The sequence below is a fragment of the Lepidochelys kempii genome, chromosome 1 (genome assembly GCF_965140265.1).
Source record: "Lepidochelys kempii isolate rLepKem1 chromosome 1, rLepKem1.hap2, whole genome shotgun sequence".
Lineage (NCBI taxonomy): Eukaryota > Metazoa > Chordata > Testudines > Cheloniidae > Lepidochelys > Lepidochelys kempii.
In genome coordinates this window covers 57,353,181-57,369,767 of record NC_133256.1, presented here as the reverse complement: position 1 = coordinate 57,369,767, position 16,587 = coordinate 57,353,181, and the positions used below count along the sequence as shown (strand labels likewise).

Genomic DNA, 16,587 nt, shown 5'->3' with positions numbered 1-16,587 from the left:
GGGGTAGCAGTAAGGTGACCAGATAGCAACTGTGGAAAAAATGGGACGGGGGTGGGGGGTAATAGGCGCCTACATAAGAAAAAGTCCAAAAAAACGGGACTGTCCCTATAAAAACAGGACATCTGGTCACCTGAGGTAGCAGGCATGTGTTTGCACAGAGGAAGGAGTGAAGGGAGGAGAACCAAGTGTGGTGGTTTTACTTGCAGGTCTGTGCCTTTTCGCCCATCCCCATTTAAAAACAGCAAGGAACAAAAGAGCCTATAAAGGTATTAACTCTTTTTAGGACATGCTGTTTAAAAAGTGCTACATCCAGAAATGCACTTTTTAACTTAGTCAATTACAATAAAATATCAAGTTGACGGTCTCTCTTTATGGGCACACTGACAACTCAATTTAGGCCAAAAAAGGAGGAGGATTTGTAAAAACTATTTTTTAAAAAAAAAATTCATTGGAAATATTTCTGGGATATCTTCAGACAGGCTAATTACAAACAATTTTTTGTGTGGATGTGAGCATTTCCCTTTAGTTTTTAAACCCAAATGCAATTACCATGTGCTAGTGCATGACATCTGGAAAGAAACAAAACTGAAACTGACTTGTCTATTTTCTTTGTCCAGATTGAATGAAATGCCAAAAGTAAACAACATAAAAAGCATATTAGCAGATTTTTAAAAATGCAATTTTGATAATTAGAAGATAGTGCTAGTAACACAAGAAGGAATAACTTTGCAAAACATTTTGGACTTGATGAATCATTATTTCATTGGTAAGTTTCTGACGAGTTTACTCAGGAGGATAAATGCAAAAGTGGGGAATCTAATGTGATATCTTCAGAAACCACAATTACAATAACTCTGTTTTCTCTCTTCCTTATGGTCAAAATTTACCAACTTGGATAAGCTAAAATCAGACTCCTAAATCCATATTTGGGCACCTGAATAGAAGTGGCCAAAATTCCAAAGACGCTAAGCACCTGGAGCTTCAGTAGGATTCACAAGTACTTGGCACTTCCGAAAATCAGGCTATTTTCGTTTCAGAGTTTAACTTTAGGCCTCCGTATTTGAACATTTTTGGCTTTTAAATTCAGCATCATAGACATCGTACTATTCAGGCAACTAGTGAAATTTGTTAATAGCTGGATCAAATTTATAACGAGCTAAGGGGAGACTAAAATGGGATAAAGTTCAGCTATAAACAATAGGATCCGTTATGGCACAGTTGTACTGCAACATTCCACAGCTTTGGAATTACCATGCTCTCCTCTTCATTTATCAAATAATTCAGAATGACAATGTTTAATTATTTGCAGGCATTTTTCCTAATGTCTTCCTGAAAGGTGAAGCTAATTAGAATTATATGAACAAATATCCAATTTAAATAGGTCATTACTTATAAAATAATATTTAATTGTTTTGCATGCCTTCAAGGTAACCAATATTTGTGTATTAATTTAGTTCATTCACTCACTTAAGAAGATATATATACTCTCTGCTGTTTTAAAGAAAAATGTTCCATGCAGTGTTGTTGTAGCCAGGTCAGTCCTAGTATATTAGAGAGACACAAGGTAGGTGAGGTAATATCTTTTATTGGACCAACTTCTGTGGGTGAGAGAGACACGCTTTCGAGCTTATGCAGAGCTCTTTTTCACCAAGAGAAGTTGATTCAATAAAAGATATTAGCTCATCCACCTTGTCCCTTTAAAGAAAAATAGCATTTTTAAAGGTACCTGCCAACTGGAGGTTCTCAAACTTCTGTGGATTTTCTGAGCTGGATTTTTTGCTTTGAGAAACTACTGATAAGAACTGATGTGGTTTCTTCTGAAGTCTGGGGCCTGTTGGCTTTAATTTAAAGAAGAAAGCAACGCTGCATGAGGCTTGCACAAATATTGTACAGTCATACTGAAGTGTAAATACTGTGGATATCCAGACAACATATCTAATTATTTCAGATACAGACATTTCTCTCTGATGATAGTGGGAACACATCTATTTTTTTTGAGTTCCATTTAATCGTAGGCACTGAATATTAACCCTTTAGTTCCTGGGAATGATTTTTATTTGTGCTAAAGACTATTTATAAAATGTGTTGAGTCCTACACAGAAAAACTTCTACATAACTGCTATGGGGTCATTCCAAGCCATTTATTAGAACATGTTCAGAAGCGGTCTTGAATGGCTTTTAAAAACAGGTTTAACACAGTTAGGTTAAACACACAATTGATGCATCTATGTTAGCTTGAAATTGTTTTTTAAAAAGGTATTTGGGACTTGGATTTTAGTCAGGGCAAACTAGTTTAGAAAGAGCCACAACTGACCATTGCTTTTCTTTTAGTTATTCATGTAGGTTGGCTTACATGTAGAGAGCTACAGGGCAGCGGAGTCCTTATCTAAGTTGTTTGCAGAATGTTATCACCTGTTTGCTTAATATCTTTGAGCTAGCCACATTAGTGTATACCACTTAGAACTAAAGTCACTCTCCTTGCATTAAAGGTCTACAACATACCTTTGTGGTTAAAGTTTAAATGTGCAAAAAAATGGTTTGCAAGGTGGCTAGTGAAATGAGTTTGGATTTCCCAGGAAAAGCACACAGTATTTTATGACAGGTTTCAGAGTAACAGCCGTGTTAGTCTGTATTCGCAAAAAGAAAAGGAGTACTTGTGGCACCTTAGAGACTAACCAATTTATTTGAGCATGAGCTTTCGTGAGCTACAGCTCACTTCATTGGATGCATCCGATGAAGTGAGCTGTAGCTCACGAAAGCTCATGCTCAGATAAATTGGTTAATCTCTAAGGTGCCACAAGTACTCCTTTTCTTTTTACAGTATTTTATAGATCCAGTTTTGCTAGTTGTAGCAACTCTGACTTTTCTCATCAATTTGCTGCCTACAAATGTTTGGCTTCACTGTGCTAATGCTGCTGACCTTTTGTCTCCTTGTTTCTCAAATGTTTTCAGGCTAGATACATGCAAGGTGCACCTTGCACATTCCCTTGTTCAGTAGCTGCTGGCGTCCCCAGTGTAGGCGAGGGCAGATTGCACCCTGTTGCAGTGGCCTCTGTTCAATGGTGCAGAACTGTCTTGACATAACAGCCCGGCTAACCACCTCTTGTTCCCAAGCTGTTTTCTCCTCCTCTGGCCCACCCCCCAGTTCTACGGCTATTCCTAAGAAATGGTGAGGTGATGATTATACCTCCCTACAGCCCCTTTGCATGAGTCTAGCTGCTAAAAATCACATAGGACAACTATGAATTTGAGCCTCTTGCTTCTGTAGTTCCCATTGTACTTGGAATGCTGTCTCCAGATCTCTTCATCAATCTTCCTTTCTTTATATCCACCCTAAAAATCACTCTTTTATCTCACCTACAAGACATAAATGTGAAGAAAAGGAAACAAGTGAAACAAGAACAATTTCTGTATTACAACATTCTCTGATAGGTGTTGTCTCCTTCCTTTGTTGTTTGACCTTTACTTCTAGTGCCATATTGAATTTAGGCTGTAAGCTGTTCGGGATGCTGATCATATTTTATTGTTTGTGTGAGATGTCTAGTACAGTTTCTGATGCTTGAAAATAACTGAAAAATGAATTGTATTTAGTGCTTACATACTTACCAAATAGACAGCACTTACCATGGTGTCATTGGTTTAACATGCCTGCCAATCTTCAAGTCTAGTTTAGCAATTCTGTATTCACATTTGGGAAAAGCAAGGCGGTTAATGAAAAGTTACATGCAGCCAGATTCAGCACTGGTAAAAGTAGGTATTGCTCTGCTGGAGTTAAACTGGGGATGTAGCGCAAATTAGTCATTTTTCACTTTTGAATAACAAATATATGATACTGGTATTTGGAATTAAAAAAAATCTCATGAAAAAGACTTCTCTCATCTAGTGTGAGTTAATGAGCAATCATAATTATTATATTCTTCTGCTTCTTTGTCTCATGTTTTTTCTTAACCCATCTGCCACGGTCCTAGCTTCTAGCCTAATGAATTAAAATTCTTTATAGGACAGGCTCCCACACAGCTTTATGGTGATATTCTGTTTTTGAAGTTAATGTTAAAGAGTGGAGATCAAGGTATAGTAGTATTCCAATACATCAGTAAAGTACAAAACCCCCTGTACTGTTAAATAAACAAGCAATATGAACATTTTGAGTTAAAGAATTAAAACAAATCACACTGTATTGACATCTGAGTGAAATCTTCAACAATGTTTTTGTTACTGTTCCTTTGCCTGAAACCATACAGAAAGCAAGCCCAAATAGGGTCCTATTTTGCATGTATCCAACTTCTATTCACTCCCAACTGTGTGTAGAGTCACTAAACTAGGATTGAAGATTGGTAGACCTATTAAATCAATGGAACCGTGATAAGGTTTACCCAGTCGGTTGGAAATTATGGTCCTTAATCTCAGTTCTTTTATGGGATATGCGGTTTAGGTTTGGAGAATTAAGTTATCATTGGGTTAGTCAGGATTTTGTTTTGGCAGGACTAAATTATTTCACCATTCTGAATGCTAGTGGTTTTGTTAGGCTTTTAGAAGTGCCTTTGCAAATGAAAGTGAAGCTTCTACCAGTGCTGGGCAACCTGCGGGCCTCATGCAACCCGTCAGGGTGATCCTCTGGCAGCCGCAAGACAGTTTGTTTACATCAACCGTCTGCAGGCATGGCCAACCGCAGCATTCAGTGGCCATGGTTCGCCGTTCCTGGCCAATCAGAGCTGCGGGAAGTGGCAGCTGGCCTGCGCCACTTCCTGCAGCTCCCGTTGTCTGGGAACGGTGAACCATGGCCACTGAGAGCTGCGAGTGGCCATGTCTGCAGACGGTCAATGTAAACGAACTCTCTCGTGGCCCACCAATGGATTACGCTGATGAGCCGTAGGTTGCCCACCACTGCTCTAAATCGTTACAACTGCCACAGGGATTTCTACCTTTGGCAGAGTGAATACAAAGCGGTAGCTAGAAGCAAGTTCTTGCAGCTTCTTTTTAAAGCTGTTAATTTCAGATCTATTCTTGCTTTGGATTAAAGGAACACATCCAATTATTGAATATTTTCCAAAGATTTCATAACTTCTTAATATTAAAATATCTGATTTAATTTACCAATTTCATAATTATTTTTTGTTGCTTAAAAGTTTGGTTAGACTATATATATTTCAGATAGTTTAGCAATAGCCATAGTACTAAGATGCATTATGGAGTCAAAGCTTGAAACTGTGTTAGGAAATTATTTAAATGTTAAGAAATCTAAAACAAAGATAAAAGTAGTACCTAAAGAATTAGAAACTTTTTTGTTAAGGTGAAAGATCTCACAGATTTAGTTGTTCTTACTCTGAGCCTCACAAAGACTCAAAAATATTTGATTTCTTTGACAAAGTACCTAAAAGAAGATTAAGCATTGTTGTTGTAATTGGTGGACTCTGAAACCAAAACAAGCACCTAGTCCTCACGAATGCAATTCTGAATTGTGTATATCTGGTTCAGAAAGCTATTGATGCTTAAAAGATATTTGAATTTTGGCTGGGTGCATATGTTAAACTTATTTCTTAAAACTCAGTAAAGTGGTATTACCATGGCAGCATGGTCTAATGGTTAGAGCCAGGGGAGGACAACTGAGAATCAAACTTTGGCTCTATTCCTGACTCTGTCCTGGATTGCTGTGTCTCCTTGGACAAGTTAGTGGTACTAGATCATGTTTCCATTTCCACCTCAATAAAATGGGGCAGTGTTACCTATCTTAGCACTTTAAGATCCTCAAAAGAAATGCAATGTTATTATTTTGTTATCTGAATTTGTACTATGCTTGTGTCCAGTGACATCAGTCAGATTCTTGAGTAATAAATTTACTTGAGCATTTTAAAATGCGTGCACTAAAACTGTTCATGTGAAGAGTATTCATGGAGGGGAGAGGCTACTGATCTGAAATACTGTTTAAAACATTTGAGAAGCAATATAACATCTCAGATAATGTGAGTAAAGTTACTTTACAAACAAAAGTCACTTAGATAAACCTTATCAATAGATAAACTGAGTTTTGGGTACAAAGTTTTTTTTTTAAAGCACTGATTACTCCAACTGGAACTTGTGGATAATGACCTCAGTTTTTCCACATTCAAGAAAAGTTTCTATTTTTAGAGCATTACTGTACTCTAATTAAGTCTCAGTGCTCGCACTATCAACCCCTGTATTCAGTGGCTCATATCTTGGCTCAAAAAATTATTCTAGGCAGAAAGTTAGCATTCAAGAGATCAGATTCCCCAAAGAAAAAATTTGATAAATATATTTCATTTTTTGAAAATAGAGAAAAACAAAGGCAAATACATAACTTAAGTCTGTCTATAACCAAAGTCAATTAAAATCTCTCAAACATGTTTAAAGGGATGGAAAACTAGGAGAAAAGCAGCCTACTCGGAAAGAACCCAGAACTGCTGTTCATGTGCTTAACCACTAGACACTCTCTCATTATGCTGAAATTTGGTCTTCCTCTTTTTTGTTTTCCTTCCATCTCTCACACCTCTCCACCCCCAGACCAGCTGTTTGCCTTAATACATTTTTCTTACTCCTTTTTCCTCAAGAATATTTTCCTCATCATAGATACTTAAAATCTGAATTGAATGGGTACAGGAATCTCCCATCCCCCTTGGCTAGTGGATCTGTTATCATGTCAAGGGAAGAGTGGAAGCTTGAAAAATGAATGACTAATTGCTCAAGGAAGGGGGCATAGCCTTCTTCAGGAGACAGGAGCAGCATTGACAGCAGGAGGGACTGTTGAGAGGAACTGGGGTATGAAGTAGGTGGGAGAGTGAGAAGCTGAGGTAACAGTTGTCTGTTTGGACATGTGTGGGAGTTCTAAAGGTGTAATAGGCAAGCAAATCATAGTCATGTAAATACTTGTAGTTACTGAGAAAAGTCAGGCAAACCAGCCCGCATCACCTGATTGGCCTGCAGGTACTTGTATAACTGAGAAATAACTGTGGTCGTGAGCCAGTAACTGTACATAATTTTTCTACTGTGCCTTAGACAGTGCCGGAATTGCCAAAAATCATGGCCTGGAAATCATGAGATTGTAAGAAAAACAAATGTTGTGTTCTTTTTATTTGTCTTCTGGTTTTTGAACCTGCAGGATTCATGTTTTCAAACTCTTCTCCACAACCATGAGGACTAGAATCTTCTTTTTTTTTTTCTTTAAATGAAAATTGAGTTTCTATTGGGGTCACCTGACTCCAGGTGTTAGGGCTTGAGAAAACCCCCCAAATATCTTGAGATTTACAATACAATCTCAAGAGTTTGCAACATTGCAATTCCCATTCAGAATAATAGAGCTGTAGGAAAAAAATTGAATACCAGTCTTTGAAGTTTTTTTGCCTTTATGCCAGACTGGTGCAACTTGGATGACCAGTTTACTTTACATTTGCTTGTGAACCTACAGATCAGTGCTGTGTTCACATTACACATTCCTTTGTCAATTTTGCTATTTAAATGCATTTGCAGTCTTTTCATGTATATTTATAAGTAACACATTCATCCATAGAATTTGATGGACCTTGAACAGACAAGCAACACATTCAGTATTTGTAAAATTTTGGGTCCATCAGTGTTGATGCCCTCTGCTTCACACTAGGGGAAGGAAAATGCTGACTTCCTACTTTTTGCTCATCCATATCTACCACGGTTTACTAACTGATTAATAATGCCTTTTCACTACTGATACAAAGCTTAACACCACATAAATAGATACATCTCTCTTCTCCCCATTATTCCTGACTTGATATTGGTGGCTGGGTTTTGGTTTCACATTATTGAAAGAGTATTATTGCTAAGCAGGAGCCCCCTGCTGAAGTAGACATAGACAAAAAATCCAGCACTTCTGAATTTTGAAGACTAGTTTATTGCTATGGTGTGAAGCAAGAATGTTTTTCATGCATTTCTATATAGTTCTACCGACACTTCACAGATAAGCTGAGAGGAACCTGAGGTTCTGCTATTGATGATAAGTGTGAGATTCTTGCTTCAACCGTCTTCTCCACTTCACTTGTACCCTCCTCCCACTGCCTTTCCCCATCACCTCTCCGTTATCTTTGTCTTAGCAGGGTTCAGACTTCCTCCTTCCTCTTTATCCAAAAGTACCAGTAATCAACCTAAAATCCAAAAGGAGATCTTAAGTGCCTTTGAACTGCAACCTGATGCTCTTGAGTCTTTCTGTATTTAACACATAGCAGCTGTAGTAAGCCAGGCAGCACTCGAACTGGAACAGGACCAGTCAAAAAAGGAGGAGCACAGGTCCATCACACTGGCCTTTTCAAATCCTAACTGAGGGTTATGGAGGAGGCAGAATGTCCTTGAACTGGCTAACTGAAGCCGTTGCCAGAGGAAGGGTGCAGAGTGAACACTAGAAATAAACAAAAACACAGAGCACTTGAGCAGTGCCCCAATTGTTGGTGTGACTCTTGTCAAATAGTCAGTTTCCTTTGCTAATGTTCTGTTACTATGATTTTCTTTTTTAGGATTCGTCTCTATTTGATCTTATTAAGCAATCGAAGGAACGAGAAGGCCAAGTTGATCAACCTGAGCCCACCTGCACTCTTAACTTGCCTCTCCAGCATAATCACACTGCAGCAGATCTGTAAGTAAAGTGCATGCTTGGAGTTTAGTGCTGTGTGGAGTTAATTTCTTCCACAATATTATATAATTATTTATTTGTATACGTTAGGACTCATACAAAAAACAAGCCATCCTCAAAAAATTTTAAAATATTTTTTCTCAAACTCCATCAAACTTATACTTCTAATGTCATTTCTGTTTACCAGGATTTCCCTGAAAACTGTTATGTTACATGGCATGACTTCATCTGTGTAGGGATAGATATACTCTTTTTACTTAAATACATTGACAAAACTTCTTAATATGCCCATATTTTCAAAAAGGTTTGTGATGCCATAAGCCAGAGTGTGTGAATACAGCTGCTACTCAATGCCACAACCAACACTTCTTCCCAACTCCCTTGCTCTGCTCCTCACTGGCCCTACAGGCAAGTGGGGTAGCAGAAGTAATCTCCATTCCCAACTGTGCCAGAGGAAGGAAAATGCCTGCAGCCAACAATTTGGCAGAGCAGAGAGTAGTTTTGTTTCTTCTTCGAATGATGGTCCCTATTGTATTTCACTGAGGGTTATGCTCATGTGCCAAGCTCCTGGAGCCAGAGCTTTTCAAAGTAGTGTTGCTTGGTGGTCCGCGCATGCACCTTTTTATTGCCTTGAGGTTTTGCCCGAGGCCATTAAAGGCGGGTCAGACTGACCATATCTCCAGTTCCTTCTCACCGCCACCCACACCTGGGTCTGCTTACTGGATTATGCCGGTATTCAAAGTCTGTGCTTCCTGCCCTCGCTCGTTCTCCACCAGCGATGAACACCAAAGCTGTTTGTACTGTTTGGAGGAAGCCCACATTGCCTCCAGGTGCAGCATCTGCCTCTCCTTCCCTGCCCATACACGAGAAGGCTGAGCTCTCCACCTCAAGAAGCACCTCCTGGAGGTAGTCGTGGGCCAAAAATGGATCCTGGCTGGGGTACCCACCTGTACATTGGCCTGAGCAATCCAAGAGCGCTCCTTCTATTGCGGAGCCTCCATACAGATCCGTCAGTACTAGTACTAACGATCCTGCATTGGTTCCTAGCCATGAGCCACAGAAACATGCTCATTAGCATGGCAGTAAATTTTCCTCTAAATCCCAGGACACTGAACTGTCCATGAGTTCCAGCCACATAGGAGCTACGCGCGCCAAGGTACATGAGAAATAAGAGGCCACACTGCGCGCCGGATCCACATACACCTCATGCTTCGACTCTGCTGACGTCCTATGAATTGTTGGTCCTGAGACAGATGCCTTTACCGGTTCTGGTCCCATCAATAGACCAGATATCAAACGCTTCGGGACCTCACAAACTGTTCATCCTGGTATGACAAATGTCTCTGCATGTTTCGGTGCACTTACTAGGGGAGGACTTGTGCCCACGCACTCAGCAATGCTCTGGTCGACAATTGGTCATTCTGGACGAACTATGCCTTCCCCCTCCTACCACTCCAACCTCACATCCTCCGCAAACTCTAGCGGGAGATGGTGATGGCCATTCTGATTACTCCATTCTGGCCTTGCCAATTCTGGTTCCTTCTTCTCCTCCACATGTCAAAACTACTTCCATTCCTGCTCCATACTTTTCCAGAATTGCTGACACTAGACAATGGCAGACTAAGGTATCCAGATCCATGGACATTACACCTGACATCATGGTTTTTGCACGGACATCTCAATTAGCATGAGAATGCTCACTGGCAGTACTAGATTCATAGATATTTAGGTCAGAAGGGACCATTATGATCATCTAGTCTGACCTCCTGCAGAACGCAGGCCACAGAATTTCACCCACCACTCTTGCAAAAAGCCTCTCACCTATGTCTGTGCTATTGAAGTCCTCAAATATTGGTTTAAAGACTTCAAGGAGGAGAGAATCCTCCAGCAAGTGATCCATGCCCCATGCTACAGAGGAAGGCGAAAAACCTCCAGGGCCTCTTCCAATCTGCCCTGGAGGAAAATTCCTTCCCGACCCCAAATATGGCGATCAGCTAAACCCTGAGCATATGGGCAAGATTCATCAGCCAGATACCCAGGAAAGGATGTGGATAAATTGGAGAGAGTCCAGCGAAGGGCAACAAAAATGATTAGGGGACTGGAACACATGAGTTATGAGGAGAGGCTGAGGGAGCTGGGATTGTTTAGCCTGCAGAAGAGAAGAATGAGGGGGGATTTGATAGCTGCTTTCAACTACCTGAAAGGGGGTTCCAAAGAGGATGGCTCTAGACTGTTCTCAATGGTAGCAGATGACAGAACGAGGAGTAATGGTCTCAAGTTGCAGTGGGGGAGGTTTAGATTGGATATTAGGAAAAACTTTTTCACTAAGAGGGTGGTGAAACACTGGAATGCGTTACCTAGGGAGGTGGTTGAATCTCCTTCCTTAGAGGTTTTTAAGGTCAGGCTTGACAAAGCCCTGGCTGGGATGATTTAACTGGGAATTGGTCCTGCTTCGAGCAGGGGGTTGGAGTAGATGACCTTCTGGGGTCCCTTCCAACCCTGATAATCTATGATTCTATGAAAGAATTCTCTGTAGTAACTCAGATCCCACCCCATCTCCATTGGGCCTATTTACCATGAATATTTAATTACCAAAACCATGTTATCCCATCATGCCATCTCCTCCATAAACTTATTGAGTTTAATCTTAAAGCTAGATAGATCTTTTGCCCCCACTGCTTCCCTTGGAAGGCTGTTCCAAAACTTCACTCCTCTGATGGTTAGAAACCTTTGTCTACTTTCTAGTCTAAATTTCCTGGTGGCCAGTTTATATCCATTTGTTCTTGTGTCCACATTGGTACTGAGCTTAAATAATTCCTCTCCCTCTCCGGTATTTATCCCTCTGATATATTTATAGAGAGCAATCATATCTCCCCTCAACCTTCTTTTAGTTAGGCTAAACAAGCCAAGCTCCTTGCGTCTCCTTTCATAAGACAAGTTTTCCATTCCTCGGATCATCCTAGTAGCCCTCCTCTGTACCTGTTCCAGTTTGAATTCATCCTTCTTAAACATGGGAGACCAGGACTGCACACAGTATTCCAGGTGAGGTCTCACCAGTGCCTTGTATAATGGTACTAAAACCTCCTTATCCCTACTGGAAATACCTCTCCTGATGCATCCCAAGACCGCATTAGCTTTTTTCACGGCCTTATCACATTGGCGGCTTATAGTCATCTTATGATCAACCAATACTCCAAGGTCCTTCTCCTCCTTCGTTACTTCTAATTGATGCATCCCCAACTTATAACTAAAATTCTTGTTATTAATCCCTAAATGCATGACCTTACACTTCTCACTATTAAATTTCATGCTATTACTATTACTCCAGTTTACAAGGTCATCCATATCCTCCTGTAGGATATCCCTGTCCTTCTCTAAATTGGCAATACATCCCAGCTTTGTATCATCCGCAGACTTTATTAGCACAATCCCACTTTTTGTGCCGGGGTCAGTAATAAAAAGATTAAATAAGATTGGTCCCAAAACCTGATCCTTGAGGAACTCCACTGGTAACCTCCCTCCAGCCTGACAGTTCACCTTTCAGTAGGACCCGTTGTAGTCTCCCCTTTAACCAATTCCTTATCCACCTTTCAGTTTTCCTATTGATCCCCATCTTATCCAATTTCACTAATAATTCCCCATGTGGCATGGTATCAAACGCCTTACTGAAATCTAGGTAAATTAGATCCACTGCGTTTCCTTTGTCTAAAAAATCTATTACTTTCTCAAAGAAGGAGATCAGGTTGGTTTGGCACGATCTACCTTTTGTAAAACCATGTTGTATTTTGTCCCATTTACCATTGACTTCAATGTCCTTAACTACCGTCTCCTTCAAAATTTTTTCCAAGACCTTGCATACTACAGATGTCAAACTAACAGGTCTATAGTTACCCGGATCACTTTTTTTCTCTTTCTTAAAAATAGGAACTATGTTAGCAATTCTCAATCATACGGTACAACCCTAAGTTTACAGATTCATTAAAAATTCTTGCTAATGGGCTTGCAATTTCATGTGCCAATTCCTTTAATATTCTTGGATGAAGATTATCTGGGCCCCCCGATTTAATCCCATTAAGCTGTTTGAGTTTCTCTTCTACCTCAGATATTGTAATATCTACCTCCATATCCTCATTCCCATTTGTCATGCTACCATAATCCCTAAGATCCTCTTTTTAGTCTTATTAAAGACTGAGGCAAAGTATTTGTTTAGATATTGGGCCATGCCGAGATTATCCTTGACCTCCACTCCGTCCTCAGTGTTTAGCAGTCCCACTTCTTTTTTTTTCCTTCTTATTTATATGGCTATAGAACCTTTTACTATTGGTTTTAATTCCCTTTGCAAGGTCCAACTCTACTTGACTTTTAGCCTGTCTCACTTTATCCCTACATGTTCTGACCTCAATAAGGTACCTAGAAGGACTCTGCAAGGTGATCCTGTCAGGCCAAATGGGCACTTTTTACCTCCTGGACCCAACAGCAAGGTCTTGCCCCTGAAGCTGTGGGCATCTCCGTGCTCTTGGACTATTTCCTCCACCTGAAAATCTGGGGACTCGCTTTCAGTTCTATCAGAGTGCATGCAGTTGCCATCAATGCTTTCCATCATTCAGTGGAAGGGCATTCAATTTTTCATAGAATCGTAGGATTGGAAGAGGCCTACGTGGCAGGACTAAGTATTATCTAGACCATCGCTGACAGGTGTTTGTTTAACCTGCTCTTAAAAATCTCCAGTGATGGAGAATCCACAGCCCCCCTAGGCAATTTATTCCAGTATTTAACCACCCCGACAGAGAGTTTTTCCTAATGTCCAACCTAAACTGCCTTTGCTGTAATTTAAGTCCATTGTTTCTTGTCCTATCCTCAGAGGTTAAGGAGAACAACTTTTCTCCCTCCACCTGGTAACAACCTTTTATGTACTTTAAAGCTGTTACCATGTCCCCTTTCAGTCTTCTCTTCTCCAGACTAAACAAACCCAGTTTTTTCAATCTTCCCTCATAGGTCATGCTTTCAAGACATTTAATCATTTTTGTTGCTCTTCTCTGGACTTTCTCCAATTTGTCCACATCTTTCCTGAATGTGGTGCCCAGAACTGGACACACTACTCCAGTTGAGGCCTAATTATCACAGAGTAGAGCGGAAAAATTACTTCTCGTGTCTTGCTTACAACACACCTGCTAATACATCCCAGAATGTTTGACAACTACTCTGTGGAAAGAGTTTTCCAACTAGTTATGCACCCATTTTATAGTAGCTCCATCTAAGTTGGATTTCCCTAGTTTTTCACCCTGCCCTTGACCGCCCATTCAGCCTATAACTCCCCAATGGGACCTAAACCTAGTCCTTACCTCTTTAATGAACTCTCCCTTCAAACCACTGTCCTCCTGCCCTCTCTCCTCTTTGCTTTCCTTGTTGCCATTACCTCAGTGAGGAGGGTTGGAGAGCTGGGAGCCATGATGGCAACTCCCCCACCCTTCACAGATTCCATAAGCACAAGGTCTCACTGTGACAGCATCCCAAGTTTCTGCCAAAGGTGGATTCCCAGTTTCACCTCAACCAACGTATACATCTGCCTACCTGCTTTCCAAAACAATATGTCTCAAATGAGGAACAGCAGCTTTATTCCTTCGATATGTGTAGGGCTTTGTCATTTTACCTACAAAGGAGAAAGCTGTTTTGGAAGTCTCCTCGGCTATTTGTTGCCATAGTGGAGAGAATGAAAGGACAGGTCATTTCTACCCAGGGAATGACCAAGTGCATCTCAGAGTGCATTATGTGCTGCTATCAGTTGTCTGGGCGCTCTCCACCAAATGGGATACAAGCCCATTGCACAAGAACGTAAGCATCAATCGCAGCTGCGCTTCATAACATGCCCCTTGTGGTCATATGTAAGGCGGCCACATGGAGTTCCGTACACACCTTTTCCTCTCACTATGTTCTAGTACACGATTCTGCGACAGATGACTCATTCGGCGCAATGATCCTCCGTTATATGGTTCTGCCATCTTCCTTGCATCACCCTCCTATCTAGGTATTGCTTATCAATCACCCTCAGTGAAATACAATAGGGACCATCACTCGAAGAAGAAGAGGTTACTTACCTGTAACTGGAAGTTCTTTAAGGGTATGTCTACACTACGGAATAAGGTCGAATTTATAGAAGTCGTTTTTTAGAAATCGGTTTTATATATTCGAGTGTGTGTGTCCTCACAGAAAATGCTCTAAGTGCATTAAGTGCATTAACTCGGCGGAGCGCTTCCACAGTACCAAGGTTAGAGTCGACTTCCGGAGCGTTGCATTGTGGGTAGCTATCCCACAGTTCCCGCAGTCTCCGCTGCCCATTGGAATTCTGGGTTGAGATCCCAATGCCTGATGGGGCTAAAACATTGTCGCGGGTGGTTCTGGGTACATATCGTCAGGCCCCCGTTCCCTCTCTCCCTCTGTGAAAGCAAGGGCAGACAATCGTTTCGCGCCTTTTTTCCTGAGTTACCTGTGCAGACGCCATACCATGGCAAGCATGGAGCCCGCTCAGGTAACCGTCACCCTATGACTCCTGGGTGCTGGCAGACGCGGTATGGCTTTGCTACACAGTAGCAGCAACCCATTGCCTTCTGGCAGCAGACGGTGCAGTATGTGTCCGAGGTGCTCCTGGCCACGTCGGCTGGGAGCGCCTGGGCAGACATGGGCGCAGGGACTAAATTTGGAGTGACTTGACCAGGTCATTCTCTTTAGTCCTGCAGTCAGTCCTATTGAACCGTCTTGTGGTGAGCAGGCAGGTGATACGGATGGCTAGCAGTCGTACTGTACCATCTTCTGCCAGGCAGGCAAGAGATGAGGATGGCTAGCAGTCGTACTGTACCATCTTCTGCCAAGCAGCCATGAGATGTGGATGGCATGCAGTCCTTCTGCACCGTCTGCTGCCAGCCAAAGATGTAAAAGATAGATGGAGTGGATCAAAACAAGAAATAGACCAGATTTGTTTTGTACTCATTTGCTTCCCCCCCCTCCCCTGTCTAGGGGACTCATTCCTCTAGGTCACACTGCAGTCACTCACAGAGAAGGTGCAGCGAGGTAAATCTAGCCATGTATCAATCAGAGGCCAGGCTAACCTCCTTGTTCCAATAAGAACAATAACTTAGGTGCACCATTTCTTATTGGAACCCTCCGTGAAGTCCTGCCTGAAATACTCCTTGATGTAAAGACACCCCCTTTGTTGATTTTAACTCCCTGAAGCCAACCCTGTAAGCCGTGTCGTCAGTCGCCCCTCCCTCCGTCAGAGCAACGGCAGACAATCGTTCCGCGCCTTTTTTCTGTGTGGACGCCATACCAAGGCAAGCATGGAGGCCGCTCAGTTCACTTTGGCAATTAGGAGCACATTAAACACCACACACATTATCCAGCAGTATATGCAGCACCAGAGCCTGGCAAAGCGATACCGGGCGAGGAGGCGACGTCAGCGCGGTCACGTGAGTGATCAGGACATGGACACAGATTTCTCTGAAAGCATGGGCCCTGCCAATGCATGCATCATGGTGCTAATGGGGCAGGTTCATGCTGTGGAACGCCGATTTTGGGCTCGGGAAACAAGCACAGACTGATGGGACCGCATAGTGTTGCAGGTCTGGGACGATTCCCAGTGGCTGCGAAACTTTCGCATGCGTAGGGAACTTTCATGGAACTTTGTGACTTGCTTTCCCCTGCCCTGAGGCGCATGAATACCAAGATGAGAGCAGCCCTCACAGTTGAGAAGCGAGTGGCGATAGCCCTGTGGAAACTTGCAAAGCCAGACAGCTACCGGTCAGTTGGGAATCAATTTGTAGTGGGCAAATCTACTGTGGGGGCTGCTGTGATGCAAGTAGCCCACGCAATCAAAGATCTGCTGATATCAAGGGTAGTGACCCTGGGAAATGTGCAGGTCATAGTGGATGGCTTTGCTGCAATGGGATTCCCTAACTGTGGTGGGGCCATAGACGGAACCCATA

The 16,587-nt window shown here is 41.9% G+C and overlaps 2 protein-coding genes across 8 annotated transcripts in view; one reads left to right on the top strand and one right to left on the bottom strand.

Annotated features, from left to right (window-relative positions):
* LPAR6 (lysophosphatidic acid receptor 6) overlaps positions 1 to 16,587 on the bottom strand; it is an 80,399-nt gene that overhangs the window by 33,268 nt on the left and 30,544 nt on the right. The gene's annotated exons all lie outside the window — the stretch shown is intronic.
* RB1 (RB transcriptional corepressor 1) overlaps positions 1 to 16,587 on the top strand; it is a 172,314-nt gene that overhangs the window by 131,629 nt on the left and 24,098 nt on the right. For all 6 annotated transcript variants that reach the window (XM_073343945.1, XM_073343935.1, XM_073343928.1 and 3 more), the window contains one exon: positions 8,496 to 8,614. In XM_073343945.1, the coding sequence (XP_073200046.1) occupies positions 8,496 to 8,614 (119 nt within the window). The remainder of the gene's footprint in view (positions 1 to 8,495; positions 8,615 to 16,587) is intronic.